Here is a 27,982-nt window from a genome sequence, read left to right on the forward strand (position 1 = left end):
CCAGGTCACAGGTCTGAGTCCTGCTGGAACCTACACAGGTCAGACCACTGTGACCCACAATTTAAGACAAGCACTGACAATAATTTAGAGGCCAGAACCCACAATGGTGAGCAAAAGAAGCCATGGCAGTGAGCCGAGAACTCCCAAATTTCTGAGCTTAGAACTCTTAAGCTCTAGACCTCCACAACCACCTAGGGTTCATTTGAATTTCAGTCTCAGCATGTTCAAACCTGCTACTCCATGGTTCTCTGACTCACTGAATGGCAGCTCAGCTGCGCAAGCCAGAAACCTGGGCATCATCGTTGACACCCCTTCTCCCTTACGCTCACCTCCGAAGTCCAGTCTATCAAGAAGCTCTGTTGCCTTTGATTCCATATTTCCCTTAAATTCATCATTTCTGTCTCCATCCCCATCGGAGCACACGCCACCTCCATCTTGCTTGGACCACTGCAGTAGTCTCCCAGGATCTGTTTCTGTTCCTCTCTGGTTTGTTTACAGCCCTACAGCCAGTGTGATCTTTAAACACACAAATCTGACCCCACTCCTTTATTCTAAACCCTTTAATGGCTTCCCATTGACCTTAAAATGAACAAAATGTTCTTGGTCAAGTTTGCCCCTCCTCCCGCTTTGTGCACCACTGGCCTTCTTTCAGTCCTTCCTGCCACATGGCATTTATAGCTTGCTGTTCCTCCACCTGGGACATAATTCCCTGCTGTTTTTGCCTTGTTAACTCCTGCTGGTCCTTCAGCAATCTTCCCTGACTTGCCCGACCAGGTCAAATGCCCTTGATGCTCTCTGAGCACGACTCTCTTATTTGTAGGACATACTACAGGTGCGAATTTACATGTTTTTTGTTTGGCTGGTTTTTTTTTTTGGCGGTACGCGGGCCTCTCACTGTTGTGGCCTCTCCCACCGCGGAGCACAGGCTCCGCACGCGCAGGCTCAGCGGCCATGGCTCACGGGCCTAGCCGCTCCGCGGCATGTGGGATCTTCCCGGACCGGGGCACGAATCCGTGTCCCCTGCATCGGCAGGCGGACTCTCAACCATTGCGCCACCAGGGAAGCCCTGACTGGTTTTTTATAAAATGATGCTATTTACTGAGCACCCTCTCTGTGCCAGGTACCATATTTATTACATATTGTATCTTATTTAATACAACACAGGAAGTAGTTAAACTTATTGCCATTTCACAGAGAAGAAAACCTCTCTTGTTAGGTTAGCAACATGCCCAAGGCAGCACAGCCGGGAAATGGAGAAGCTGGTGGAAAACAGGCCCGTCAGCTCCTGGCTCTGTTCTTTCTCTCCAGGATGCTACCCGAGGGGAGGAGGGCATGAGCTCTCCATTACCCAACATAGGACGTTTTCAAGCACAGGGTGGATAGCCCTATGTCAGGGAGCTCGTTCCACAATCTCAGCTCCTAGGAGCCCAGGCTGATTTTCTTTCTGAAGGCCAGTTCCAGGAACTCAGCCTGCGCTCAGCCTGACATCAGACACCTTGCATCCCTTAGGGCAGGGCTCTCCAAGAGAACTCTGTGATCATGGAAATGGTCTATATCTGCACTGTCCAATAGGTAGCCACTAGCCACATGTAGCTGTTGAGTATTTGAAATGGGGCTAATGTGACCAAGGAACTAAACTGAAAACTTTACTTCAGTTAATTTAAATTTAAATAGCCACAGGTGACTAGCAGCTCCTGTTCCGGAAGTGTAGCCCTAGTTTTCCCTACACTGTAGGGAACTGCAACCAGTCTGCCCAGCTCCCCCTTGCTTGCTCTAGTCAAAATGAAGCATACGGCCTATTTGAGTTTAACACACACGTAAAAGCCTCTTTTACAGAGATGGCACTGGATTAGGCATGCCATTTTGTAATCTGCTCTTGTCCCCGTCATGATAGGTGGTACATAGCTCAGGCCAGTGTGCAGACAGTGACCTCCTCTGCAAGCGCTGCCCAGTATTCTACATTGCATTCTACCCACATTTTATCTAACCAGCTCCCAATGATGGACATTTGGACTGTTTCCATTGTTTTCATGCTACAACAACAAACACACTTCAATAAACATCTTTGCATGTATACCTTTGTACCCATGTGGCAGAATTTCAGAATGCTACTTTCCTAATGGGGGAGTTGCTAGGTCAAAGGGTAATTACATTAAAATCACTGGTACATACCACCAAATTACCCTTAGAAAGGTGTGCCTATGTCAACCCTCCACAAAAATGAGTATGAAAAAAAAATATGAGTATGGTTAAGTGCTCATGTATACTCAAGCCAACAATGAGGTTGTCAATCCTTTTTTTTTTCTAATTGGACTTTTTATTATTTCTTTAATTTACTTTTCCTTAATTAAGAATGAAGTTGAGAGTTTCTTCATTTGGTTACAAGGCACTTGTATTTCTTCTGTTTATTGCCTGTTATTTCTTAATATTTCTACTGTGTTGTTTCTTTTTCTTATTGCTTTATAAGAGCTCTTTGTATTTTGTCTATTTTATGAAATATTTCTTCCCAGATTGCAATTTGTCTTCTAACCTTACCCAACGTTTGCCGTAAGGAAGCTTTGTCAGTTTTGTGTCATTCATTCTTTGAGGATTTTAAACATTGCTAAAGAAACGGACCAACAAAACAAGCATGGGTGGGCTACAAATTATAACAAAGTCTTAGTTCTTACCATTTTGATTCCTGGTCACTGGCAAATGAACTTCAACTCCCAGTTCGGGCACTTTCTAGATGTCTGGCTGTGGGCAAATTTCTTAATCTCATTGAGCTTTCGTCTTCTAGTCTGCAAAGTGGGAATAACAAAACTTGCCTTATAGGAATGTGGGGAAACGTGTAGCTCTGGCTTTGCTGAAGACGTTCCCTTCCCTTACCCCGCAGTAGTTTCATAAATCAAATCAGACCAAACAATTGGTTTCTTTTTAAATCTGCATTTATTAGGATCTTCTAATTAAACGGGAGGTGGGGAGGTGGGTGGAAGCATGGAGGACGTGACAATTAAGATTTATTGAGTACTTACGTGCCGAGGAAGGCGCACTGGATCGAATTAACTCCTAATTCGAGAAAATGCTCTGGAAAGCTCATTATTCCGATTTCACGGGGAGCAACTGAGCTCAAAGAACCCAGTTTCGTGCGTCTCCAAACTCAAGCGCCTCACCACCATGTCTTTTCTGCACCTCCGCCAGGAAGCTCTCAGGGCATTTCTACTCCCAGCGTCCCCACTCCAGCTCAGGTCGGTTAGATTTGCCGTTGGCCTAGAAGGCGGAGAGCTACGCGGAACAAAGCCGCCCAACCTCTGGTGCCCTCGACTCTCTGAAGTAAAAGCCAGCCTCTCCCCTCTAGGCTTCCCCGCGGTGCCTTTTGGGAGTTGTAGTCAGACGCGCTTCAGCTTGCCCCCGGGTGGGGAAAGACAAGACTCCAATTCCCAGTATGCCCTGCGGCCGGCGGGCGCAGCGCCGACTCTTGTCCTCCCTGCTTCTCCACTCCTTCCCTTCTTTTCTGCATCCTCCACTCTGGTCTCCTGTCGGTGAAATCCTTCGTCCCTCTCCCATTTTTTCCTCTCATTTTCCGCCATCCTTTTCCCTATTCCCCGGAGCCAATGAGAGACATTGGCTCCGTTTAAGCGACGAGACTTGGAGTGCACGAGGGAGGATCGACACTGAGTGGTAAGGGGGCTGGGAGAGAAGCGGTGGCGGAGGTATAAGAGGGAGAGAGTTGAATGAGAGGCGAGGACTGGGAGGAAAGTAGGGGACAAGTTAGGAGATCAAGCGGTGTGGGTCAGGCTGAATGGGGTGAAGTAGTCTTGGGGGCGGGAAGAGGAAAGAGGTGGAATTGGATTTGGGAGACATGGAGGGGTAAGGTAGTTATTGCCGTGCCCAGCACGAGAAATGGGGCCAAGAAATAGATGGGAAGAACGGACAGATTTGGAGCTTATAGGCTGCTCAGACCAGGAGAGGTAGAAGGGAGAGAGGGTTGGGCTCCAACAAGTCTCTTTGTCACTGCTTAGGTAAAGATGAGACCAGTCATTGAAATACAAAGTTTGCAAATATGGGACAGTTAACAATTCTGCCATCTAGAAATTTAGAGAAGACTGGAGTTGAGGCCAGCAGTGGGGCGAGGAGGCAGGAAAGAGGGGAGGTTGGTCAGATTTGGGAGAAACAAGAGGAGATGAGTGACATGAGAAAGGAAACCACAGAAAAGATGCGTTTTTGTGGGGGCCAGTGGCTCTGGAGCCGGAGTGAGAAAGTTGAGGGGCAATACTGGCATGGACTGTGGGGGAACGCTAACACTTGCACCTTTCAGGTGATGGAGAGCACCCCTTCCAGGGGTGGACTGAGTCGAGTACACCTACAATGCAGGAACCTGCAGGAATTCCTAGGGAGCCTGAGCCCTGGGGTATTGGACCGATTGTATGGGCACCCTGCCACCTGTCTGGCTGTCTTCAGGTGAGGACACCCTTCATGGCAGGGACCATGGTGGGGAAATGTAATAAGGCCTGCAGACTGGAATAAGTTCTCGTGGGTAGAAGCTTAGCCCTGGTGGGCTTGGAGATTGAAGTGTGCCAAACCAGATGGAGGTAGTGGGGGCAGCAAGACTGGTGAAAGTGTGGGGGGTGAGGTGAGGTGTTTGAGGCCATTGAGAGCAGGGATGCAGTTCTCAGGCAGCTCTGATATTAACAGTTTCCCTCTCCTGCCTTACAGGGAGCTCCCATCTTTGGCTAAGAACTGGGTGATGCGGATGCTCTTTCTGGAGCAGCCTTTGCCGCAAGCTGCTGTAGCCCTGTGGGTGAAGAAGGAATTCAGCAAGTGAGTGTCTCCGGCATTCTCAGATACAAATTTCTTAATAGCCAAGTTTCCCAAACTGCTGTTCTTGGGACACTTCCAAGAAATATTGATGGGAACACCACAAAACTTGTAATTAAGCAAGTTTTGGGAAATTCCGTTTACTGTATTTTGCCTCTTGGAGAGTTCTGAGGTCTGTAAGAAGGCTCTGGTAGGTGTTACAGTAAAGAAATTTGCCTTAAGAAGACACTGATCTTACTCTGTGAAACAGTGTTCCAAAGATCACCAGTTCAGAACAGGCAGAAATGGAAGCCTTTATGGGCCTCCTTCTTTCTGTTCTCCAGACATCCCTCTCACCTCTCTGCTTCTGTTCCAGAGCTCAGGAGGAAAGCACGGGGCTGCTGAGCGGCCTCCGTATCTGGCACACCCAGCTGCTCCCTGGTGGGCTCCAGGGCCTCATCCTCAACCCCATATTCCGCCAAAACCTCCGCATCGCCCTTCTGGGTGGGTATGTCACACCTTTTCCTAAGATGGGCAGGGGAAATAGTGATTAAACTGCTCATTAAACTGCTGGAGGGGAAGCTCCTGAGGGGGCCTCTCTGGAAGCTTGTGGGCTCCACTTTGGAAGCTCCTTTAGGAATAAGTTGGACCAGACATAGCTACGTGGTGTAGGAAATGTCTCCCACTCATGGCCCCTGGGGACGAAGGTGGAAAAAGGGCAGAAGGGTTGGCGGCGAACACAGGCAGGGTTCCTTACTCTCGACCGTCCTGGCATAGGGGCAAGGCCTGGTCTGATGACACAAGTCAGCTGGGACCAGACAAGCACGCCCGGGATGTCCCCTCACTTGACAAGTATGCCGAGGAGCGATGGGAGGTGAGGACTTGGGACTCTGTGTGTGTCTCTGCTTGTGCTCCTACTTCCCACGGCCTTTAGAGGCGTCCGACTCTCTGTTCTCCTCCGTTCCTCAGGTGGTCCTGCACTTCATGGTGGGATCCCCCAGCGCAGCCGTCAGCCAGGACTTGGCTCAGCTCCTTAGCCAGGCTGGGCTCATGAAGAGGTGAGGAAGCCAGAGGTACAGCGGCTCTGTTTTGCCGTCTGCTTGGGTGCCTGCTAAATTGAGTGTCCACATCGGGTCAGGATTGCAGAGGGTTGGCTGTAAAAGGAGAGCTGAGCAGAGCACGGCCAGAGATAAACCCCCAAAAATGTGATCACACAGGTGGGATGGTGGCCTTTCTCTGCACACCTCTGCCATGGGCCCTGTCTGTCTCTAGTGCTGAACCTGGAGAGCCGCCCTGCATTACCTCTGCCGGCTTCCAGTTCCTCTTGCTGGACACCCCGGCCCAGCTCTGGTACTTTATGTTACAGTATCTGCAGACAGCACAGGTGAGCAGGTCAGGGGCTGCCTGCCGGCATGCTCTGCTCTTCCCAGGACCCACTGAGAGACTGCTGCCCGTAGACTCTGTTCCCTGATTTTTTCTCCTCATTTCCTCCCTCCCATCCCTCCCCCTTTGTCTCTGCCCATTCCTCCCTAGAGTCGGGGCATGGACCTAGTGGAGATTCTCTCCTTTCTCTTCCAGCTCAGCTTCTCTACTCTGGGCAAGGTAAGCTGGGGGCTTGGGTGGGCAAGATGGGAAAAGAGTAGAGAGATGGGAAAGGGAAATGAGGTTATGGGGCAAAACAGTGAAAGATAAGAATGAACAAAGATGGGGAAAGAGGGAGTGAGTGTATGGGGTTGGGAAAGGGAGGATGAGATGTGTTTTGGACCCCAGCTGGCCATCTCTCTTCCCTAGGATTACTCTGTGGAAGGTATGAGTGATTCTCTGTTGAACTTCCTGCAACATCTGCGTGAGTTTGGGCTTGTTTTCCAGAGGAAGGTATGAGCACCCAGATACATGGCTTCTAGGGAAGAGGCAGGGTGGTATGGTGCCTTGGCCTTAAAAAGGAGCGGGGTCTCGGGAGGCAGGAAGCAGTTGCCAGGACTGAATGTTTGGGTCCCTCGGGAGAGAAATTGGGAGTTGAGGTTCTGTGCACTGGAAGGAATCTATAATGTCTGAGGAGGAAGATGAAGGGCAGTGACGCCGGAGAGAGGGCCTATTGCCTTTCCTTTCTCCTTTCCAGAGGAAATCTCGGCGTTACTACCCCACGCGACTGGCCATCAATCTCTCGTCAGGTGTTTCTGGGGCTGGGGGCACTGCACATCATCCTGGGTTCATTGTCGTGGAAACCAATTACCGGCTGTATGCCTACACGGGTGAGGCTGGACAGAGGGCCCCTGGGAGAGCAGGCTGGGGAGGGGAGTGGGGAAGGGGAAAGGAGGAGGGACTGCCAGTTTCTGGTCATGTAAACTTGGTGGTTTACAGAGTTCTCTGAGGCTTGAGCTCTGGGTGTAGAGGAGCCTCCTAATCATTACTCTCTTCCTATCCTCGGGTCAGAGTCGGAGCTGCAGATCGCCCTCATTGCCCTTTTCTCTGAGATGCTCTATCGCTTCCCCAACATGGTGGTGGCACAGGTGACCCGGGAGAGTGTGCAGCAGGCCATTGCTAGTGGCATCACAGCCCAACAGGTATTGCCTCTTGGGGAAGGTGCAGGTGGGAAGAGAGGCTGCACCTGGCCTGTGGGGTACAGGGTGGTCACCTCATGGAAGGCTAGCATGGGGTCTGTTACAGTAGGTGGTGGGGAGTTGTCTATGTTTGAGCATCAGGCACACGAGAAATCAAGGCTCTAGGTGTGGGAATAGGTGGACCGGCGAGGGGAAAAGACACGGAAGAAGGACACCACCACTTCCTAGATGCATAGATGGCCTAGTTGTTTCTCTTCTCTGAGTCTCAGTTTCCTCATCTGGAAATAATGAGAGTTCTCACCTCATAGGGCTGTTGGAAGGATTCAGTGAAATAAAGGTAAATAATTTAGCTCAGAGCCTGCCATGCAGTAAGTGCTCAGAAATAATAGTTGTTGTTATTTTAAAGATAAAAAAATGAAAAACAAGACTATAGAAAGGACAGATGTGTCAAAGAAGGAGTAGCAGACATCACCAGTGGGAACAGCACCTGGGGACAACAGCTAAACTGGGATGGGTTGAACTGTTGACAGGCATGTGCCCATGAGTTTTTAAACAGTTGCTATTCAGTGACATTAGGTGACAGCTTAGCTAGCTTTCCTGCTTTCTTAAGCCCTTGATCCCAGTTCTTGTCTGTTTTCCTAGATCATCCATTTCCTAAGGACAAGGGCCCACCCAGTGATGCTTAAACAGGTACAAACAGGAGACTGGAGGTACAGACAGCTGCTGGAGGCTGACAGCTCTTGGCATCTGGCGATGAAGTGATGGAAAAGAGAAAGGGGCACCTAAATCTGGGGAATGAGTGGAGGGCTAGGGTTGTCTGGAGTAGTATTCCTGAATCTTACAGCCATCCCTTGCCCCTGCAGACACCTGTGCTGCCCCCCACCATCACGGACCAGATTCGGCTGTGGGAGCTGGAAAGGGACAGACTCCGGTTCACCGAAGGTGAGTGGCTTTTGGCGGTTGATTCTTGGTCATTGGCCAGAGGAAGGACAATTCAGTCTTGATGAACTGAAAAAGCTATTCATGCATTTTAATTTTTGTTTACTGCATGGGCTGGTAAACGCATGCACTTTTTATTTTGGGGTGAGTCGGTGGCAGTAAATAAATTGTCTCAAATCAGTGCAATTTAGATTTAGCTAGAAGAGGGAAATTGGGAGGGATAATTCATAGTAATTTCTCTGGTTTTGGTAAGCATTAATGGGTTTTCTTATTGTATTATATTGCTTTCCTGAATATGCCTGGATCACACTAGTGTTAGAATGAGCCCTGGAGAAGGCAAACATAGAAGATTAGTATTTAAACGTGGTGGATGGCAAGCCCAGACCGCTGCCCTGAGGCTGCCACCCAGGGGCGCCGCGCCTCAGTTTCTCACCTCCTCTCTCTCCCCTGTCGCTCCTGACCTGCGGACCCCAGGCGTCCTGTATAACCAGTTCCTGTCGCAAGTGGACTTTGAGCTGCTGCTGGCCCACGCTCGGGAGCTGGGCGTCCTGGTGTTCGAGAACTCGGCCAAGCGGCTCATGGTGGTGACCCCGGCCGGGCACGGCGACGTCAAGCGCTTCTGGAAGCGGCAGAAGCACAACTCCTGAGAGTGGGGGACCGGACCCGGGAGGGCGGGCCGCGTGGAAGCGGGCGCGGCCTCGGAACTCAGGAGTTTTTTTATTCACACGTCGGGACTCTTCTTGTTTAATAAAGTTGTTAAAGTGAACCATGCAGCCCCCGGCGCCTCCCCGAGAGGCTACCCAGCTCCGCGGAGAACGCCCTCCTCTCCGTGTCGACAGCCATTGGACCTGGAGGGGAAGGAGGTGGGGCCGAGGCCAGTTACCACGCATGCGCCCGGGCGGGGACCCGCCTCCCAGCGCCGCGGTGACCGCGAGTCAAGTTCCGGGGTCCCGTTAGCTGGTGCTCGAGCGCCTGCTGTCGCCGCCCTAATCGCCCGCAGCCGCGGGGCGCCCTGGGATAGCGGCGGGCTCACCGGGTGAGCGCGCGGCGGGCCGGCCTTCGGGGAGTGGGAGGTGCTGCAGGGTCAGGACCCACGCGGCGGGACGGGCGGGAAGGCCTGGCACGCGCTGGCTGGGGGCAGTGCGGACGGCCTCTGGGGCAGGCGGACAAGTAATAACCCTGGCGGGACTCCTTGCTGGCTCTCGGGAGCGCAAATGTCCATCATCTGCCAGGATCCCTGAGTCCTTTCTCCTCCTCTGTGTCCGCGGTCACCCCCACGTCGCAGATGAGTAGGTTGAGGGCCTGAGAGTCCTACCCTGTCCTGGAAGAGCCCTGTCGACACCATGCAATCTAGTCTTCACAGAGGAGGGGTTGTGACGGATGGGATAGATACTTAAAATAACAGACCAGTGCTTGGAGGGAGGCAGAGACTAAGGAGGAGGATGTGATTTTGGGAGGTGTGACCCTCCCTCACCCCCCTAACTTCCTAGTGTGTTCTCTCTGGAACAGACCTTGGCCCCTTTCCAAGTACTCCAGATGCCTCATTTGCCTTTGGCCTCTTTTCGACCACCACTCTGGGGGTTGAGGCCCTCAAGGGGACTCCCCAGGTCCCATCCCATTTCCACCCAGTCAGAGCCCAATGGATCAGCCATCTCCCAGAGGAACCGTGAAGCCAAACAGAAGCGCCTGCGACAGAAGCAGGCGGCGCTGGAGGCTGGAATCGCTCAGAAGAGCAAGGTTAGGGGTCAGACAGCTGGTCCTTGGTTCTCTGAGAAATCCTGGGAGGGAGCTGGAGGAGAGACTGGCTGGATCCAGATACCTGAGGTATATTCGAATTGCATCCCGCCTTCTGGTTCCTCCTCTCCGCAGTCACCTGCCGAATCCAGTAAGGCCTGGACCCCTAAGGAGATAGTGTTGTATGAAATCCCCACGGAACATGGTGAAAAGAAAGGTAACTAGGACACTTGAAGGCCTTTTCCCTCACATTTTGGTTGCCCATTTGGTCTGCTGAAATGCAACCTGGAAACAAAACTCGGGAGTTAGTGGAGCTCTCCTCTTCCTCCATAGATGTCTCCCGGCCCCTGCCTCCTGCATACAGTCCCCAATATGTTGAGGCTGCCTGGTACCCTTGGTGGGTGCGAGAGGGCTTCTTCAAACCAGAATATCAGGTTAGTACCTGGTAGGGAGGGGTGCTAAATGGTCCTCAGGGCAGAATGGCCCATGAGGTTGGTGGGCATGAGTCTGGAGCTCGCAACCAGCCACATTGCAGAGGCTGCCAAAAGCAGGGAGAGCTTGCCTTCTCCCTCTGGTGCCTCCAAGGTGTCCACAGGTTTTCCCCTTCCCTGTTATTTGCCCGACTGTTTTTCATGCAGTTCTTTCTGCCTTGGAGACACCAGAGTGTGCTATTTCCCCAGGGAACATGCAGCCCTGTCTTCCCTTTGACTTTCCCTTCCTCTAGGCCAGGCTGCCCCAGGCCACACGGGAGACCTTTTCCATGTGTATCCCACCTCCCAATGTCACGGGCTCCCTGCATATTGGGCATGCGCTGACCGTAGCCATACAGGACGCCCTCGTGCGCTGGTGAGACGGGAATGGGGCTGCTTGAGTTCTTGGAGGGGAAGGAGAAAGTGGGAAGGAGTGAGGATAAACAAACATGTAAGACCAGGGATTCCTGTGAGGGTTTTTCTTTTCTTTTCTTTTTAAAAATATTTTATTTACTTATTTGGTTGCTCCGGATCTTAGTTGCGGCAGGTGGGCTCCTTAGTTGCGGCTCGCGGGCTCCTTAGTTGCACTTGCCAGCTCCTTAGTTGCGGCACGCGAACTTTTAATTGTGGCATGCATGTGGGATCTAGTTCCCTGACCAGGGATCGAACCCCGGCCCCCTGCATTGGGAGCGCAGAGTCTTAACCACTGTGCCACCAGGGAAGTCCCATGACGGTATTTCTTTTGCAGGCACCGGATGCGTGGGGATCAGGTGCTGTGGGTCCCTGGATCAGATCATGCAGGGATTGCTACTCAAGTATGTCTTTCGCCACTTTTCCTTTTCTTGGGTGAGAGAGTTCTTCCCCCAAAGCGACCTGATTCTCTGTTTGCCCTCTCATCTTGCTGTAGGCTGTGGTGGAGAAACAGCTGTGGAAGGAGCGAGGAGTGAGGAGACACGAGCTGAGCCGGGAAGACTTCCTTAGGGAGGTGTGGAAGTGGAAGGAGGAGTGAGTATGGTGGGCAGGACTGGAGGGGCCGAGACAGCAGGTTTGGGTCCTTGCTTCCCAGCCCCTCTCTCCTAACATGTAGTCCAGGCTTTTTCCATTCAGTCCTAACTTCCTGTGGTGACTTAAGCTCTGAAGCCCCTTAGCATTTGGTGGGGTCTCCAAGCTTTGTGTATATGTGTGTGTGTGTGTATTGTATACGTTAAAATGTAGATACTTGTGTATATGTACGTATATATGTGTATGTATATATGTATGTTTTTCCCTCTATTTATCCCATTTTCCCTTGCTTAGATTTCATCATCTCTCCTCAGCCATTCCCACTTTCCATCCCCCTGAAATTACCCTCTTGCTTCCAGGTCTGTTAACATGTGCCATCTTCTCTGTAAAGCTTCTCTGGGTTTCTCACAAATCGGCTGCCCCTTCCCCTGTTACTGTAGAACTTTATGCTTCTTTCAGTGTCATGGAAGGCCCCATACTGGGTTTGTCTGTGTCCATTAGCTTCTAGAGGCTAAACCAATGTCACACTCACTCCAGGAAAGGTGGAGAGATATGTGAGCAGCTCCGAGTGCTGGGGGCCTCCCTGGACTGGGACCGAGAGTGTTTTACCATGGATGCCGTGAGTGTTCCGTGCCGTGGTCCCTGTGGGTGTCGGGGAGGTGTTTAGAGCTCTGTGCAGGGAGGCGGGTTGCTGTGTGTGTTGGGGTAGCAGGGTGGGATGCCTGGGTCCCTGAGTGGGGTGATGGGCTGACAAGGGGCGGTTGGATATGGACACTCAGATCATTCTAGGGCTCCTCAGTGGCTGTGACAGAAGCTTTCGTGCGGCTCTACAAGGCTGGGTTGTTGTACCGGAGCCGGCAGCTTGTCAACTGGTCGTGTGCGTTACGCTCTGCCATCTCGGATATTGAGGTGAGGCAGAGAAGGAGAGGCGGGTTTGTGAGAGCTCTGAGGCAGGGGGAGAGCTTGGACTTTGGAGCCAGACTTCCTGGATTCACATCTGAGTCTGGCCACCTCCCAGCTGTGTGGCTCCTGGCAGGCTGTTAGCTTCTGTCAGCCTCAGTTTCCTCAGTCTGTAAATTAGGGGTGATGTAAATGCCTGTGTCCTGGGGGTGTTGTGAGAATTCAGTGAGAACTCCTGGAAGGTGCTCGGCATAACACCTGTGCGTGGTTTAAGTGCTTGGTGAATATTTTCTGTAACTGTGGCTGCACAAGGATTAGGTGAGGGAAGGGAGGTGGCTCCTGAATCCTCCGAGTGGCTTTTAGATGGGTTGCAGGGAGGCGGGGCCGTGGATGAATGGAGGTGGGAAGCCGGGTGCAAGCCTTGCAGAAAGGCTGCTCTCTGACCCTGCTTTTTCCACGCCTCCAGGTGGAGAGCCGGCCCCTCCCTGGCTGCACGGAGCTTCGGTTGCCTGACTCCCCCACCCCTGTGTCTTTTGGCCTCCTCTTTTCCGTGGCCTTCCCCGTGGATGGAGAGCCTGGTGAGGGTAGTCCTCGGAAGGGTCACGCACTTGCCTCTGCTTCCCGTTTTCTCAAGCCCATGTTGGGCTGATGGAGGGAACCCACCAGCCTGTCTCGCACATGACATAAGGAACCTTGGTAGTGTTGCGTCCTCATGGGCACTCACCCTGGGTATCCCGGGCCATGTAAGAAAAGTGCACGTGGTCACTGCCCTGTGGGAGCTTAGCATAATTCTGCAGGAGGCTGCTACCCCCAGAAGAGACAAAAGATCAGTTCTGAAGTGTGGTTTGAACAATAACTGTTCCCAAGAGTTTGGAGAAGGGGAAGATAGATGAGCTGGAATAGTCAGAGGAGGTTTCTTATAGGAGGGGCTGCTGCTTGCCCCAAAGAATGCACAGTATTTATGATCAGGGCACCGAGAACTCCCAGTGTCCTCTGTGCACCCAGCAAGGATTCTAGTTGTATTTATTAACATTCTGTCCTTGTCTCGCAAGCAAGTTATTGAGGAATTCCGCAGCACCCGACACCCCCTCAGGCCTCTGGTCATTAGCTTGGGGGAAACCTCAGGCTCCCGTAGACACTGGTCCTAGTTTTTTCTAGTTACTCCTGGGGGCCTGCTCAACTTTGACCATCCCTGTCCCCTCCCTTTGCCAGTTCTCCTGGCTTTAGCTTTGTCACGAGTGTGGGGTGAGGGCGAGGACCAACTTGAAGTGCTTGAATTTTGTCTTCAGATGCAGAGGTTGTGGTAGGAACCACGAGGCCAGAGACGTTGCCTGGAGACGTGGCTGTGGCCGTCCATCCCGATGACTCCCGATACACAGTAATACACAGCGCGCGCTCTGCCACGTGGCCTTCCCACCCCCATCCTCTTCCCTTCCTTTTATTTTTTTTTGCTGTACGCGGGCCTCTCACTGTTGTGGCCTCTCCCGTTGCGGAGCACAGGCTCCGCACGCACAGGCTCAGCGGCCATGGCTCACCGGCCCGGCTGCTCCGCGGCATGTGGGATCTTCCTGGGCCGGGGCATGAACCCGTGTCCCCTGCATCGGCAGGCGGACTCTCAACCACTGCGCCACCAGGGAAGCCCTTCCCTTCCTTTTAGAATGGCAGCTCCTCCTCTCCGCTTTCTCTTCCTTTTCCTAAAATTTCCCTTATCTCAGTTCTCCAGTGGCTCTGAGTCTACTCCCTTCTCTTCCTGATGTTACACTTCAGCTCAGGGGCTGACAAACTATGGCCCGTGGGCCAGATCCACCTGCTGCCTGTTTTTGTACGAGCCACCCTCGTTCCCTGTGTATTGTCTGCACCTACATCATGTATTATCTAACTCGGCCGTGGTGGTGGAGTGGAGTTGTTGTACAGAGACTGAATTTGCCTCTTGGCCTGTAAAGCTTAAGGCCCCTTAAGAAAAAGTTTACGGAGCCCTGCTCTGGGGCTCATATTCCCAGGGTTCTCATGCCCACCCCAGACCCTTCCATCCCACACACGTGCCTGTCCTTGCTCCCTCTCCCTTCCCTTCAGCATCTACATGGACGACAACTTCGTCATCCCTTGACGGGGCAGCTTCTCCCCCTTATCACAGACTGTGCTGTTCAGCCACACCTGGGCACAGGTGAGTGGGGGCAGGGGAGAGAGAGGAAGTCAGGGCTCCTGGGGGACAGGAGGGAGGGATAGGGTAGCGTGGGCGATGACGATACATCTGGAAAAGCCAAGGTCAGGGTTCAGTGCTTACATCAGTTCTGCTCCCCTAGGGGCAGTGAAGGTGACTCCAGCTCACAGCCCTGCCGATGCTGAGCTGGGGGCCCGACACGGCTTGAGCCCCCTGAGTGTCATTGCGGAGGATGGGACCATGACCTCCCTCTGCGGGGACTGGCTGCAGGTAGTGCCAGCTCAGTGATACCCCGTTCTTTGGGGGCACCCTCTGCCCCATCTCCCCTCTCCCACTTTCTTGTTTTCCTAGCAGCCTTTAAGCTTTCCTGTTGCTGCTTTTCCCCAGGGTCTGCACCGATTTGTGGCCCGGGAAAAGATTCTGTCAGCACTGAGGGAACGGGGCCTGTTCCGGGGATTCCAGGACCACCCTATGGTGCTGCCCATTTGCAGGTAACCTCATTTTCACTCCTTTCCATAGGGACCACCCCCAGATGGGAATGGATGAAGCTTAAGAGTGACCACAGGGTGAGCTGTGCACCCCTTATGCTAGAATACGAGCTCTGTGTCAGTGCTGTTTGCTGCTGTATCCTCAGCGCTTGAGGGCCTGGCACGTAGTCGAGTCCTGTGTCCCTTTCAGCCGTTCCGGGGATGTGGTAGAATACCTACCGAAGAGCCAGTGGTTTGTCTGCTGCCGGGAAATGGGGGACAGAGCCGCCAAGGTGAGGCTGCAGTGTGAGGAGGGCCTGGGGCCTGGGCTGGGGGACTCCCTGAGCAGTGGAATGAAGAAACAGGGAGGCTGGGGGCCCTTCTGCCCCCCAGACCTCTCTAGCTGTGCTGTTGAGAGGAGAGCTGTGGGGATGGAGGCCTGGTGCCCAGAAAGGGCTGGCTTGCATCCTCACTCAAGCCCAGAATCTTCTCAGGAGGCTTGGGAGGTTCTTCCTGAGTTTTAGAACCACTTCAGAGACCACTTGTCCCATTCTTGGGGGGTTGAGGGGTGCAGGTAGGGAAGCACTGTCTAAAGGTCCTTTCCCTCCAGGCTGTGGAGTCAGGGGCCCTGGAGCTCAGTCCCTCCTTCCACCAGAAGAACTGGCAGCACTGGTTTTCCCACACTGGGTAAGGAGAAGGGGGGCTCTCAGGAGATGGGGAGAGGCCCACTGGTTATGCTAGGAAATCACTCGTGTCCTCCCGGCAGGGACTGGTGTGTCTCCCGGCAGCTGTGGTGGGGTCATCAGATTCCAGCCTACCTGGTTGTAGAGGAGCACACACAGGTTGGTAGGAAGAAGTGGAAGGGAGGGCTGGGTGTGGCTGAAAGAGCCTTAGCACAGGAGTCCAAGGACTTCCAGTGCCCGCCCCAGCTCTCTGCCTTCGCTGTGCTTTCTGGTCTTGGTCATGTAAACATCTGTTGTGTGATCAGAGCTCCTGGGCTGGCGATTCTTCATCTCACCACCAGAGGGTGCCAGCCATTCTCAGACCACCTGAGAAATGAAAACTCAGTGGTGTTTCACACCCATCAGGTGCTGGTCTTCCTCACTCTTCCCTACCCCTTACTTCTGCAGGGCGACGCGAAGGACTGTTGGGTGGTCGGGCGGACAGAGGCTGAGGCCAGAGAAGTAGCTGCAGAATTGACAGGGAGACCAGGGGCGGAGCTGACCCTGGAGAGGGGTGGGTACCGGAGCTGGGGAGGGCAGGGGAGGGCGTCTGGGTACTGAGGGAACAGGTACTGAGGTAGAGAAGGTAGGGTCGGGAAAGCTGGGAATGGGGCAGAGGGCTCGACCCCTGGTCTCTGTGGGTGGGGCTTGGGCTGGAAAGGTGGGTAGCAGTGGGCTGAGGTTCTGAAGCTGAGGTTCCAATTGTTCCCATTCCCCATTCTGTTTCCCAGACCCCGATGTCCTGGATACCTGGTTCTCCTCGGCTCTTTTCCCCTTTTCTGCCCTGGGCTGGCCCCAAGAGGTGAGGTGGGTTGAGAGGAAGAGAGTGAAGGTGGGGATGAGGAAGTGGGCCCCAGGGCCCCCGGAGAGTCTCGAGAAGAGCTGGAGGCCCTGGGCTTAGGCCTCTCACTGCTTATCTTTTTGTCCTAGACCCCAGACCTGGCTCGTTTCTACCCCCTGTCACTTTTGGAAACGGGTGGTGACCTCTTGCTGTTCTGGGTGGGCCGCATGGTCATGTTGGGGACCCAGCTCACAGGGCAGCTCCCCTTCAGCAAGGTAACGGCCCGGCCCTTTGGTGCCCTGCCCCTCTCTGTGACTCCCCAGTCTTCCCCAAGCCTTGTTGTCCATTCTAACCCCTAATGTGGGGTTTTCTGTGTTCCCAGTTCCTTTGTCCTGATTCACTTCCTACCCTAACCCCTAAAGCCTGGAGGACAGCCAGGGGATCCTCCAGGGGAAAGTTCTCCAGGCCCCCCTCTGCTGACCTCCTCCATGCCCCCAGGTGTTGCTGCACTCCATGGTTCGGGACAGGCAGGGCCGGAAGATGAGCAAGTCGCTGGGGAATGTGCTGGACCCACGGGACATCATCAATGGGGTGGAGCTGCAGGTCAGGATGAAGGGCCCGAAGAGGGATGGAGTTTTCAGGAGAGAGGAAGGCAGGGGAGGGGCCGGCAGGGTGGGCTGGAGCTGGGAGGGTCAGTAGGCGGGACCCTTGTAGGGGCAGGGTCTTACACTGAGGCCAGTGAATTACTCACCCACCCCAGGTGCTGCAGGAGAAGCTGAGGGATGGGAACTTGGACCCCGCAGAGCTGGTGATCGCGGCCTCAGCACAGGTGAGTCGCCAGTGTCTGACCCATCCCAGCCTCTAGCTCGTGGCCACTGGTTTCCTCTGCAACCCAGCTTCTGGCCCTGCAGCCTCATAGGCAGCTGCCACCCCTCTTCTCTTTCTGGTTGCAGAGAAAGGACTTTCCTCATGGGATCCCCGAGTGTGGGACAGATGCCCTGAGATTCGCCCTGTGCTCCCATGGGGCCCTGGGTAAGCCCGGGTGAGGGCAGCCGGCGGCAGCCCCTGTGCAGTGGGGCAGGGTGGGTCAGGGCCAAGGACTCCCCGTGCAGCCACCACCAGTGCATGCTCCCTCCTGCGTCTCCCTCCCAGGGGGCGACTTGCACCTGTCTGTCTCTGAGGTCCTGAGCTTCAGACATTTCTGCAATAAGATCTGGAATGCCCTGCGCTTTATCCTGAATGCTCTTGGGGAGAAATTCATACCCCAGCCTGCAGAGGAGGTAAGAGAGAAAAAAGGGGTGCTTGGGGACTGGGTAGTCCGACATCTGAGGCTTGGTGGAGGCGTCTAGAAGGAGAAGAGGCAGCGGAGTGGGAGTCAAGCTGTCCCACCCTGAAGCCCCTTCTGCCCACAGCTGTTCCCCGCCTCGCCCATGGACGCCTGGATCCTCAGCTGCCTGGCCCGCACTGCCCGGGACTGCGAGCGGGGCTTCCTCACCCGCGAGCTCGCGCTCGTCACCCACGCCCTGCACCACTTCTGGCTTCACAACCTCTGTGACGTCTACTTGGTGAGTGAGGCGAGGGCACTCCCCCTGCAGACCTGCTTCCTGTGCCCTGGCGGAGAGCTCTGAACTGGGTTCCTAATTCTTCCCCCCAGACAGGAAGACAGATGAGATGGGGAAATCCTAATTCCCCTCTTCCCTGGGACTGGCCCAGGTGCTGTTCCCTGCCTGTCACCAGAAGAGAGAGGAGGAGGGGGGGAGATTTCTAGAAAACCAAGTCTGACAGAGCAGGATTGGGAGGCAGATGGAGATTTTTTTTAGTCCCTGTGATTGCTGAGTTTGGACCCCAGGCAGGCTGGGAGCTGGGAGCAGACAGGGAGGAAGAGTAGGGGTCTTTAGACCAAGGGCTTCTCTCAGAGGGAGGGCTTGTTAACCGCGGAGTGTCAGTCCCACCCCCAGAGCAGCTCAGCCAGCAGGTTGGGGGGTGGCTGGCAAGAATGTTCATTTCTTGTCCCAGGTGATGCTGACACTGATGGCCCAGGACCACTGCCCTAGATTTCTGTTTCTCAACTTTTTAAAAAATTTGTCTCTTTTTGATGAAAAAAAACTCAGTGCTTTTCATCCTAAACGACACAAACCTCCCTAACAATTTTATTCCCCACCCATCCCTGAGAGTCGCTGTCCTAGATTTCCCGTTGTCACACGCTCCACACTGTGTCCAGGGACAGTTGATGGTCTCAGAGATGCTGGGTGCTCCTGCCCGTGTTTACCCACAGCATCCCCACTGATAGGGCGGTGAGCGTGTGGAGGAAGGACATGGCCGTGGACGGCCCCTGACCCCTTGGCCTCCTCCCTAGGAGGCTGTGAAGCCAGTGCTGTTGCACTTGCCCCGCCCCCCAGGGCCTCTTCAGGTCCTGTTCTCCTGCGCTGACATCGGTCTCCGCCTCCTCGCCCCGCTGATGCCCTTCCTGGCTGAAGAGCTCTGGCAGAGGCTGCCCCCCAGGCCTGGTGGCGCCCCTGCCCCCAGCATCTGTGTTGCCCCCTACCCCAGTGCCCTCAGCTTGGTGAGTCACATCCATGGAGTCTTGGAGTGGGACTTCTGGTCAAGGCTTGGGGAGCAGTCTTCTAGAAGGGCTTGCTGCTGTGGGGTCGTTGACAGTGGTGGTCTGTATCTTGCCGTGGAGTCTTTGGGAGGATGGATTGTTCCTGTAGGGCTGGGATAACTCCAGGGTGTTGGGGGCAGTATTAGCAAGTGGTTAGAGTAGGATGTTGTCACCAGACTGACACTAGCCGTGTGACCATGTATCGGTTCGTAATAGTACATGTCATGGTTGTGATGAGATTAGTTGTTAGTGATACGATATCCCAAAAATCTTAGTGCAGTGTTAAGCTTTAATAACTTGAGAAGGATAAAATGCTACAAACTCACCCAAAAAGTAATTCTAAAGTTTAACTCAATTTCTTTTTTACTTACTTGGTTTTGTGAGTTTTGAATAATACCTTTTAAATTCTGATTTTTGGTTGTTTGTCATCTCCAGTCAGAGCGACTAAACAGACATTAACCAGCGATCATCTAAGACCTTCTTAGGTGACACCCCGGTTTTTGCCATGTTCCGTTCCTTGAGGTGGTGAATTATGTGTGTGGTGGAGAGAGCAGATCGTTGCTCTAAGGAGATAGGGGTGGGCGGGTGGAGGTTAGAGCCAGGAGAGTTGAGACCGAGTCCCCCAGGTGCCTGCTTACCCACTCTGGGTGCCCATCTCCAGGAGCACTGGCACCAGCCCGAGCTGGAGCGGCACTTCTCCCGGGTCCAGGAGGCTGTGCAGGCGCTGAGGGCTCTCCGTGCCACGTACCAGCTCACCAAGGCCCGGCCCCGAGGTGAGGCGGGCCCTGGGCTCCTGAGTCTCTGCAGACAGGAGGGGCTGGTGGGGAAGAGGGGCAGCCTGGAGGACAGAGCCCAGAGTTGGGAGGTGCAGGATGAGGAGCTGCTCTCTTGACCCTGACAGTTTCCTTTCCTCCCCAGTGCTGCTGCAGAGCTCAGAGCCAGGAGAGCAGGGCCTCTTTGAGGCCTTCCTGGAGCCCTTGGGCACCCTGGGCCACTGTGGGGCCGTGGGCCTTCTACCCCCAGCTGCAGCAGCTCCCTCGGGCTGGGCCCAGGCCGCTCTCAGTGACACCGTTCAGGTCTACATGGAGCTGCAGGTGACCAGAGGAGGCTGGAGGAGGGAGGGGTGGGGTTGAAAAGGATGTTGGGAGGAGGGCAAGGGGCGGGTTCTATAAAAGTGAGGTGGGCGGGGGGGGGGGAAGTGAGGAGAGATCTTAGAATGGGGGGAAGGGCATGCTGGGTGGACTGTAGATGTCTGAGCCTTCTCTCTGTTCTTCTGCAGGGCCTGGTGGACCCCCAGACCCACCTACCTCGGCTAGCTGCCCGAAGACACAAGTTGCAGAAGCAGCTTGATGGCCTCATAGCCCGGACCCCATCAGAGGGAGAGGCAGAGACTCAGAGGCAGCAGAGGGTGAGTCTGGGGCAGGCCACCCAGGATGCCTGACTCCCTAAGGGAATGTGGGCTGGGGACAGGGGTGGTGGGGGGAGGCTATACCTCTGTCCTCACCTGCTTCTCTCCTTGCCCAGCTTTCTTCCCTCCAGTTGGAACTGTCAAAACTGGACAAGGCGGCCTCTCACCTCCGGCACTTGATGGATGTGTCTCCCAGCCCTGGGGAGCTTTGAGCTCTAACCATCCCTGGTAGCTTTCCTCCCTCCCAGACCCGCCTTTGAGGACAGATTCGGCAGCTGTCCTGGTGCCGTGGAGCCTCAGAGACCATGTGGTCCAGTTCCCTCCTTCGTCAATGAGGAAACAGACTGGTTTGTTCAGAGTGACTTTGTGTCCTCGAGACGCTCACGTTTTTGCCCCAGCCTCCGTCCTATGCAGTCCCACCTGGAAGTTTAGGAATGAGGAAATTCAGATAAACTAAAAAACCCAAACATGTCTGCTTGTGGTCCTTTTGTCCCTCTTTCCCCCAGCGGTGACTTTCTGCCTCTTGGTTGTTCCCTGACACTTTGGTCTGGGAGAGAGGTGGGTGGCCTCTTAGCGCTGGGTTCTGGGCCACAGTGGGAGTGTGGGTGCTGGGCGGGGCTCCCTCATTGGAGGAAGGAGGAGCTCTCGGTAGGGCCTGGGAACAGTGACCTGGCTTCCACCTACTTCCTGCACTTACTGACAATGGCCCGACTTCTGCAGGCCGTTCCTCTTCTGCTTCTCACCAGAAGGAAGCTTCCCTGCTTCTTGGCCTTATCGCCAAGGGTTCTGAGAGGATCTGGGACTTCCTGCAGGCCTCAGGGGAGCTGTAGGTTGTGCTGGGGATTGAGTTCCCCCCTGCTTCTGTGTACCTGAAACCAGAGTGCCAGGGACACACCGCCCAGCCCCAGGCAGGGATATACACATGCGCAGATGCCCACCTAGCCACCTCCACCTCCAGCACCTTGTCTCATTGGTGGAATTCAGGGGCCTGGCCCTTCCACACCCAAGTGACATTCTGTCCAGCAGCTCTGAGAAACTGCTGTATGTGCGGGCCTGTACTGGGCTGGGTCCTCTGTGGTGCCACTGAATCCTCCCAAGAACCTCACGAGGTGGATATTTGCTCCATTTTAGAGTTGAAGAAACGCGCTCAGGGAATAAAAGTAACTAGTCCGAAGTGTCAACTGGGATTCAACCCAGTAAGTTAGGTGCAAGTTTTCTAACTGCTGTAACCAAGCTTTAAAGATAATGGTGGCCAATCTATAAAAATACTGAATCACTGTGTTGTACACCTGAAACTAATATTGTAAATCAACTATACTTCAACTCAAAAATAAAAAAAGTTATTTTAGAAAAAACAACAAAGAAAATGGCTCAGACGAGATGGGTGTTTCTTTTGCTGGGCAGAAGCAGTGCAGGACTGAGATAGAGGGTCCCATACCCCTTTTGATCTTACTTTCCTGACATTTTGATACACTTCCCAACTCTGGGTCTAAGATCTTCTCCCACCACTATATCCACATCCCACCCAGAGGGAAAGGAAAAGGAGGGAGTGAGCACCTTCCTTTTTCCCTTCCCCCAGTTCAACAAGTATTTCTTGAGCACCTATTATATGCTGGGCCGTATTCTGGACCGTTGGATTCATCAATGAATGAAACAAACATCTCTGCCACTGTAGTTCTTTCATTCTAGCAGGGAGAGTCAGAAATAACACATGTAAATAAATAAACTAGTGTGTCTGAACGTCATAAATGCAAGGGGGGAAAAGGGTGAAATAAGGTAGGGGGCTCCGGTGCATATGTGTGTTGGGGGGAGGCAGGTTGTAATATGAAATGGGTCAGGGCAGAACTCATTATAAAGGTGAGGTTTAAGTAGAGACTTGCAGGAGTAAAGACTTGGGGTTTAAGTAAAGACATCCAAGTGGATGTCTGGGAGAAGAGTGTTCCAGGTAGAGGGAAGAGCTAGAGCAAAACAGTAAGATGGGAGTACACCTGGAGAGCTCAAAGAGTAGCAAGGAGGTGGTAGGGGGCGGTGGGGAGAGTGAGAGGTGAACTCAGGAAGGTAAGGGATGTGGTAGGGATCAGGGAAGGCTCAAGGCAATCATCTAGACCTGTGCTGTCCAAAATGGTAGCCACTTGACTATCTCAATTAAATAAAACTAAACATTCAGTTTTTCAGTCACACTAGCCACGTTTCAAGTATTTGATAGCCACGTGTGGCTAGTGGCTACCATACTGGTCAGTGCAGGTTATAAAATAAAACATTTCCATCATGATGAGAAGTTCTATTGTAAAGTGCTGGTCTAGGACCTTGTAGGCCTTTGTAAAGACTTTGTTTTCTTCCCTCTGGGAGAAGGGAAAGGAAAGGAAGTGACTTTCCTGTCAAAGATATTACCAGGAAGTTGTATACATACTTCCTTTCTACTTGCAACCCGTTGGACAGAACCTGATCACAAGGCCATTCCTAGCTGCAAGGGAGGCTGGGAAATGTAACATAGCCATGTGCTCAGCTAATATTTACATGACTATCCAAAAGGAGGGGAATGACTATTAGGGGAAAGTTAGCAGCCTCTGCCACCCCTAGGTCTAGTGAATCCCAAAGCATTCTTTTTACTGCCCCGCTCTGCCTTGAGTCTGGGAAGAGAATTCTTTGAGAAAAGAATCTGGAAATCACAGCCCTGTGATCCCAGGCCCTGAGATTTGAGAACCAGGTTAAGAAGCAGTTAGCTTGGGAGTTCGGGACTGATATGTACACACTGCTATATTTAAAATAGATAACCAACAAGGACCTACTGTGTAGCACAGGAAACTCTGCTCAATATTCTCTGATAACCTAAATGGGAAAAGAATTTGAAAAAGAATAGATACATGTATATGTATGGATGAATCACTTTGCTTTACACCTGAAACTAATACAACATTGTTAATCAACTATACTCCAATATAAAATAAAAATTAAAAAAAATTAAAAGAAGCAGTTAGCTGTCTGCTCCTCCAGCCTTTTGGAGATCCAGACATTTAATCCCTTGACTTGTTTGGGGCCTATTCACTTGACCCATGGGTGTCACCTGCCCACCAGTGCAGGCTAGGGGCCAGTCATGAAATATTGGGGCCCTTTGGAGCCCCCAGCTACCTCTCCTCCAGGCCAATAGTCTCAGGAAAATTGTCAAGGAAACTAAAGGAATTTTGTTTTACTATGCTTTCTCATTTTCAGGGATACTCCATATGGAACTGTTGTCTTCCCCTCCCTCCGAAGGAGTCAGTCTCTAGTTTCATATGGTGGTGATGGTGTGCGGGGGAGGGGGAGCGGGGTTGGTAGGACAGGTATTGTGGACAACAGGAGGCAATCATACCAATGCCCTCCACATGGTCAAGTCTGGGCAGCATGCTTGCATTTTGAGACAGCCGGTAAGAAGTCAAGATCATCTTGAGTGTGGAGTCAGATGTGTACCTGCCTCAAGAAAAGCAGGAGATGGGAATTTCCTGGCGGCCCAGTGATTGGGAGTCTGCACTTCTACTGCAGGGAGCATGGGTTCAATCCCTGGTCGGGCAACTGGGATCCGGCAAGCTGGGCAGCCAAAAAAAAAAAAAAAAAAAAAAAGGCAGGAGAATGAGGACCCCTGGGGGACTAGGATTTATGTGCTGGGACCAGGTTTCCACCCTAATAACGATCCTTACCTCCCAGGTCCACTCTCTGACAGGTACCATGGCAAGTGCCCTAGGTAACTTATCCAGGTCATCCTCAGACCTATCCTAGGAAGCAGGTACTTTCATTATCCTCATCTGGCAGGTAAAGAAATGGAGGCTCTAAGAGAACGAGAAACTCACCTAGGATTTAAGAGTGGGCCTGTGGGACTACACGTTCCCATAGTTACCAGCACAAGAGCACCCATCCTCTTCTCCCCACCACTCTGCCAGGCTGGCCATCCTCCCACAAGCTGAACCCCTCATCTCTCACCTGAACGGCCCCCCACGCCACCTCCTACCCAGACTGACCTGTGTGGATCCCTTGGTCAGGCGGCCCATATCCTGGGGGTGTTCTGCTCACCTCCCTGTCTGAGGTTCCTGAGCCCCCAGTCCCAAAGCTTAAGCAGGGGGAGATGAAATTAAAACCTTGCTTAAGCCAAGGCATTTGTCTGGTGTCAGATCTCTCCACTGCTAATGGACCTCAGTGAGTGACTTACACTCGCTAAGCCTCAATTTCCTCATCTGTAAAATCGGATAATGAAACCTATTATGTTACAGGCAAGATTGTTGCAAGCATTGAAATGGGAAAGCCTCACGCCTGGAACAAAGCAGGACTTCAATAAATGTTCCTTTTCTTTATTCCCAGGTGTTCTGAAGAACTCAGCTTGAAGGGTGTGTGTATATGCACATGTGTATGTGTGTGTGGCGTGTGTGTGTGTGTGCGTCCAAGCAGTTAATTCCCCAGATTCCTTCTGGCCTTTGACACTGGTGTTAGGAGAGAGCACCCACCCTGGAAACCCTCTGCTTAACAAGGGAGAGTCAGAGACTTGAGTGTCCAATTCCATTTTGCTGCCGGCCCCTCTGCTCATGAACCCACAAAGTCAAGTCGCTGAGCTCAGCATATTTACTGCCACTCAGCAGGGTGCGGGCCTGCTGGAAGACGGGGTCAGGCATTGCACCTGCACCCTGGGGACGGGATGCCCCAGCCAAGAAGGGCACAGGCTTCGACCGCTCTCAGACTTTGCAGGTGACGTGGTGTGGGGATCCTGCATGATGCAGGGTGACATTGGTCCCTGATGGGAGGTGGAGGAGGGAGCAGAGCTGAGGGAGAGAAAGAGATAGAGGGCGAGGTGTGAGATGGTCTCACTCACACCCCGGAGACAGCCAGAGGCCCAAGCTGACTCACAAATGCACTCCAAGTTCACACAGCCCCATCCTTTTCCCTCCCCAAGGACTACCTTCTCGAGCAGTCCCAGGAAGCTGGAATCATAGGAGGAATTTGCCAGAAAGGAGTCCTTCATCTTCAGTTGCAAAGTCATTTCTGACCCTAGGGATCCAAAAGCACAGCTTAGGGCCCAGCCACCAGGGCTGGATTCCCTCAGAGATGCGGGCAACCCCTCCTGCCCCACGCCCACCCGAGTTCCTCTTCCCTGACAAGGCCCTTCCAGACCCTCTCGCTGCAGGAGTTCAGCCCCGAACACTCAGGAGCTCAGGACTAGGGTGCCTCCATCTCTCTCATTCCCTTTCTCGGACGCTTGTCTTGGGCACCCAGGTGTCTAGCCTTCCAGACCTTACCTGTTCCCTGTGAGCTGGCGAGGAGGGTCAGGAGGATGAAGAGGGACAGCCCAGCCCCCATCGCGGCTCTATTGCTTCTTGCTTCTCAGATGGACAGAAGAGATGTCTGAAGGCCTGCTGGTCTCTCCTTAACTGGCCTGCCTTCCTACTCCCCACTCAATCCTTAGCACAGGTGTGTGTGGGGAGATGGGAGGGGGAAGCTGGGTAACTGGACTTGCCAGTTCTCTCAGTTTGGCTCTAAGGACCCAGGAGAGGGCCATTCACTGGGCTGCTGGGGAAATAGAGGGTGGTCCCCTTTCCTCGATCCTGCGCCCCACTTCTCCCCCATGTCTCGAGGCTTGAGGGGGTGGGTCCCTGATCACACAGAGAGGGAAGCTGAGGGTGTCCCTCTGTGCAGGTGTCTGGGCCCCACCCAAGCCTGGGCCTCTCATTGCTCTTTAGGGATTAATTATTAACTGCAATTAATTTCTATCATCCATGTCACCGAAAAGCTCAGGAATGTGGGCCCAAAATGGAGGGGTGGATTAGGACAAGTTCTTCCCAAACCCAGGTGTTCTGTTACCGCAGCCACAGTGGCCTTCTAGGTGAGAAATCTGGGTAAGGGGGAACTGTCGTCTTTGAATATTTTGTTTTAGTTGTTCTAAAATATCCTAGCTACTCAGGCAGGGACACGAATTTCATCAGATATCCGCCCCACCCCCTGCCTTGTGCACTCACGGCAAAAGGGACTCCCTCATCCTCCCAGCCAACACCCTTTCATAAGGCACTCAGAATGGCAAACACAAGGACAGATTTGTAGAGGGAATTTGGAGCCCATCTACTTTACCCTCTTTCTTTAAAAACTGGGAAACAAAGGCTCAAAGAGGGTAAATGACTTACTAAGGTCACACAGTCAGCAGCAGAGAGATTAGAACCCATCCGTCATTCTGCCAGACACAGGGGTAAGCTCAACAGACTGATAAACTTGTCATGTAAACCCTCTAGAATGCACAAAGGCACATGCCCTTTGTCTTCTTAGCTGCCTCCCTTTTCATCTTCTCCCTCTTCCCCCCAAAACCAATGGGCCCCTGTACAGAGGGATGGAGGCAGAGAGGACCCTGGGCAGAGTCAGGGAGAAAAGTCAAAAGCAGGACCAGGCACCTTACCTTTGATAAAGGAGGCAAGAATATACAGTGGAGAAAAGACAGCCTCTTCAATAAGTGGTGCTGGGAAAACTGGACAGCTACATGTAAAAGAACGAAATTAGAACACTCCCTAACACCATACACAAAAATAAACCCAAAATGGATTAAAGACCTAAATGTAAGGCCGGACACTATCAAACTCTTAGAGGAAAACATAGGCAGAACACTCTATGACATAAATCACAGCAAGATCCTTTTTGACCCACCTCCTGGGGAAATGGAAATAAAAACAAAAATAAACAAATGGGATCTAATGAAACTTAAAAGCTTTTGTACAGCAAAGGAAACCATAAACAAGATGAAAAGACAACCCTCAGAATGGGATAAAATATTTGCAAATGAAGCAACTGACAAAGGATTAATCTCCAAAATTTACAAGCAGCTCATGCAGCTCAATATCAAAAAAAACAAACAACCCAATCCAAAAATGGGCAGAAGACCTAGACAGACATTTCTCCAAAGAAGATATACAGATTGCCAACAAACACAAGAAAGAATGCTCAACATCATTAATCATTAGAGAAATGCAAATCAAAACTACAATGAGATATCACCTCACACCAGTCAGAATGGCCATCATCAAAAAATCTAGAAACAATAAATGCTGGAGAGGGTGTGGAGAAAAGGGAACCCTCTTGCACTGTTGGTGGGAATGTAAATTGATACAGCCACTATGGAGAACGGTATGGAGGTTCCTTAAAAAACTGAACATAGAATTACCATATAACCCAGCAATCCCACTACTGGGCATATACCCAGAGAAAACCATAGTTCAAAAAGACACATGCACCCCAATGTTCATTGCAGCACTATTTACAATAGCCAGGGCATGGAAGCAACCTAAGTGTCCATCGACAGATGAATGGATAAAGAAGATGTAGCACATATGTACAATGGAATATTAGTCAGCCATAAAAAGAAACGAAATTTGAGTTATTTGTAGTGAGGTGGATGGACCTAGAGTGAGTCATACACAGTGAAGTAAGGCAGAAAGAGAAAAACAAATGCTGTATGCTA

At 52.6% G+C, this 27,982-nt stretch overlaps 3 protein-coding genes across 5 annotated transcripts; 2 read left to right on the forward strand and 1 right to left on the reverse strand.

Annotated features, from left to right (window-relative positions):
• Window positions 1-3,486: 3,486 nt before the first annotated feature.
• Window positions 3,487-9,042, forward strand: GTF2H4 (general transcription factor IIH subunit 4). 2 transcript variants are annotated; one of them, XM_079933559.1, is made up of 14 exons: window positions 3,487-3,660; window positions 4,298-4,440; window positions 4,696-4,800; window positions 5,153-5,284; window positions 5,554-5,650; window positions 5,746-5,834; window positions 6,049-6,160; window positions 6,310-6,378; window positions 6,568-6,651; window positions 6,896-7,028; window positions 7,210-7,340; window positions 7,980-8,027; window positions 8,201-8,279; window positions 8,751-9,042. In XM_079933559.1, the coding sequence occupies exons 2-14, from the start codon at window positions 4,301-4,303 to the stop codon at window positions 8,921-8,923; spliced, it is 1,392 nt and encodes a 463-aa protein (XP_079789685.1). In that variant the 5' UTR covers window positions 3,487-3,660; window positions 4,298-4,300; the 3' UTR covers window positions 8,924-9,042. The 2 variants fall into 2 exon arrangements, with proteins under 2 accessions (XP_079789685.1, XP_079789686.1); XM_079933560.1 differs by having other exon boundaries at window positions 6,355-6,378.
• VARS2 (valyl-tRNA synthetase 2, mitochondrial) lies at window positions 9,032-22,147 on the forward strand. Of its 2 annotated transcripts, XM_079933557.1 has the most exons (30): window positions 9,032-9,312; window positions 9,786-10,013; window positions 10,146-10,227; window positions 10,344-10,444; window positions 10,735-10,856; window positions 11,229-11,295; window positions 11,388-11,485; window positions 12,020-12,101; window positions 12,272-12,391; window positions 12,849-12,960; window positions 13,672-13,760; window positions 14,456-14,546; window positions 14,686-14,813; window positions 14,931-15,034; window positions 15,222-15,303; window positions 15,621-15,697; window positions 15,777-15,852; window positions 16,141-16,246; window positions 16,464-16,534; window positions 16,663-16,788; window positions 17,012-17,116; window positions 17,274-17,342; window positions 17,467-17,545; window positions 17,666-17,793; window positions 17,926-18,078; window positions 18,870-19,076; window positions 19,777-19,888; window positions 20,034-20,209; window positions 20,395-20,523; window positions 20,640-22,147. In XM_079933557.1, exons 2-30 carry the CDS (start codon window positions 9,813-9,815, stop codon window positions 20,733-20,735), a joined length of 3,189 nt encoding a protein of 1,062 aa, XP_079789683.1. In that variant the 5' UTR covers window positions 9,032-9,312; window positions 9,786-9,812; the 3' UTR covers window positions 20,736-22,147. The 2 variants fall into 2 exon arrangements, with proteins under 2 accessions (XP_079789683.1, XP_079789684.1); XM_079933558.1 differs by lacking the exons at window positions 9,032-9,312; window positions 9,786-10,013; window positions 10,146-10,227; window positions 10,735-10,856 and having other exon boundaries at window positions 10,354-10,444.
• Window positions 22,148-25,101: 2,954 nt separating this feature from the next.
• Window positions 25,102-26,389, reverse strand: SFTA2 (surfactant associated 2). The gene is made up of 3 exons (XM_079932855.1): window positions 25,782-26,389; window positions 25,445-25,533; window positions 25,102-25,307 (listed from the first exon to the last, which is right to left on the reverse strand). Exons 1-3 carry the CDS (start codon window positions 25,840-25,842, stop codon window positions 25,221-25,223), a joined length of 237 nt encoding a protein of 78 aa, XP_079788981.1. The 5' UTR covers window positions 25,843-26,389; the 3' UTR covers window positions 25,102-25,220.
• Window positions 26,390-27,982: the final 1,593 nt, after the last annotated feature.

The sequence above is a fragment of the Stenella coeruleoalba genome, assembly GCF_951394435.1.
Source record: "Stenella coeruleoalba genome assembly, chromosome: 10".
In the NCBI taxonomy this organism is placed as follows: domain Eukaryota; kingdom Metazoa; phylum Chordata; class Mammalia; order Artiodactyla; family Delphinidae; genus Stenella; species Stenella coeruleoalba.

Bases quoted from the DNA above. Each gene is read 5' to 3' on its own strand.
- SFTA2 (XM_079932855.1), bottom strand. From the start codon at position 25,842: ATGGGGGCTGGGCTGTCCCTCTTCATCCTCCTGACCCTCCTCGCCAGC. The intron at 25,534-25,781 runs GTAAGGTCTGGA...TTGGATCCCTAG, and splicing joins CGCCAGCTCACAGGGAACAG to GGTCAGAAATGACTTTGCAA. The intron at 25,308-25,444 runs GTAGTCCTTGGG...TCTCTCCCTCAG, and splicing joins TCCTGGGACTGCTCGAGAAG to CTCTGCTCCCTCCTCCACCT.
- GTF2H4 (XM_079933559.1), top strand. From the start codon at position 4,301: ATGGAGAGCACCCCTTCCAGGGGTGGACTGAGTCGAGTACACCTACAA. The intron at 4,801-5,152 runs GTGAGTGTCTCC...CTTCTGTTCCAG, and splicing joins GTGAAGAAGGAATTCAGCAA to AGCTCAGGAGGAAAGCACGG. The intron at 8,280-8,750 runs GTGAGTGGCTTT...TGCGGACCCCAG, and splicing joins CAGACTCCGGTTCACCGAAG to GCGTCCTGTATAACCAGTTC.
- VARS2 (XM_079933557.1), top strand. From the start codon at position 9,813: ATGCCTCATTTGCCTTTGGCCTCTTTTCGACCACCACTCTGGGGGTTG. The intron at 10,014-10,145 runs GTTAGGGGTCAG...TCCTCTCCGCAG, and splicing joins GAATCGCTCAGAAGAGCAAG to TCACCTGCCGAATCCAGTAA. The intron at 12,392-12,848 runs GTGAGGCAGAGA...CCACGCCTCCAG, and splicing joins CTGCCATCTCGGATATTGAG to GTGGAGAGCCGGCCCCTCCC.